The 903-nt window shown below is 36.4% G+C and overlaps 1 protein-coding gene across 1 annotated transcript; it reads left to right on the top strand.

Moving 5' to 3' along the window:
- On the top strand, nt 1-903 carry LOC136969929 (uncharacterized). Its single transcript, XM_067264236.1, has one exon. The coding sequence runs from the start codon at nt 1-3 to the stop codon at nt 901-903; it is 903 nt and encodes a 300-aa protein (XP_067120337.1).

Genomic DNA, 903 nt, shown 5'->3' with positions numbered 1-903 from the left:
ATGGACATCGAACGTTTTTATCAGATAAAAAGAAAAATCGGTCGTGGTTCGTTCTGTCTAGTAATTGAAGCCAGTCATAGAATTACGGGCGAAAGCGTAGCCATAAAAGTTGAGGATACCAACAAGGTGCAACCAAAATTGCAAAATGAAAAGGAAGTCTACGATGATATCAAAGAAACAGACGGATTTCCGAAATTAATTTATTATGGATCAGACCGAAATTACAATTTTTTCATAACCGACTTATTGGGTCCAAGCTTGAAAGAGTTATTCGAATATTGCGGTCGCCAATTCACGCTAAAAACGACATTAATGCTGGCGGTAGACATGCTTAATAGAATCGAATATTTACACAGTAAAGATTATATTCATCGAGACATCAAACCGGCAAATTTTCTTATGGGTTGGGAAAGAAAAACTAAAACTGTTTACATGATTGATTTTGGTTTAGCCAAGAAATACATCGATCCTCATACAAAGAGGCATATACTGTGCGAAGATAGCACAGGATTAATAGGTACTGCGAAATATGCCAGCATTAATACTCACGAAGGAATAGAACAAAGTAGAAGAGATGATCTTCAATCTCTCGGATACGTCATCATCTACTTTCTGACAGGTACTCTTCCGTGGGAGAGAGTGAAAAAACCTACTAAACAACAGAAGTACGAAGAGATTGCTCACTTAAAGAAAGTTTGTTCCATCGAAGAATTATGTAAGAACCACCCGAAACAAATTGCAACCTACATGAAATACTGTCGTGGATTAAGTTTCGAAGATAAACCTGATTACCAGTACCTGAAAGAGCTTTTACAAAGTGCCTTTGAACAGAATGGTAACCAATTTGACAGAGTTTACGATTGGAGTATAAAAACGTTTAAAAAAAGAAACAACTTGCTCTAA

Source organism: Centruroides vittatus, unplaced genomic scaffold, assembly GCF_030686945.1.
Source record: "Centruroides vittatus isolate TY-2023 unplaced genomic scaffold, ASM3068694v2 contig_1830, whole genome shotgun sequence".
In the NCBI taxonomy this organism is placed as follows: Eukaryota; Metazoa; Arthropoda; class Arachnida; order Scorpiones; family Buthidae; genus Centruroides; species Centruroides vittatus.
Note: the sequence above shows the minus strand (reverse complement) of the source record. Positions and strands in the feature narration are given on the sequence as shown.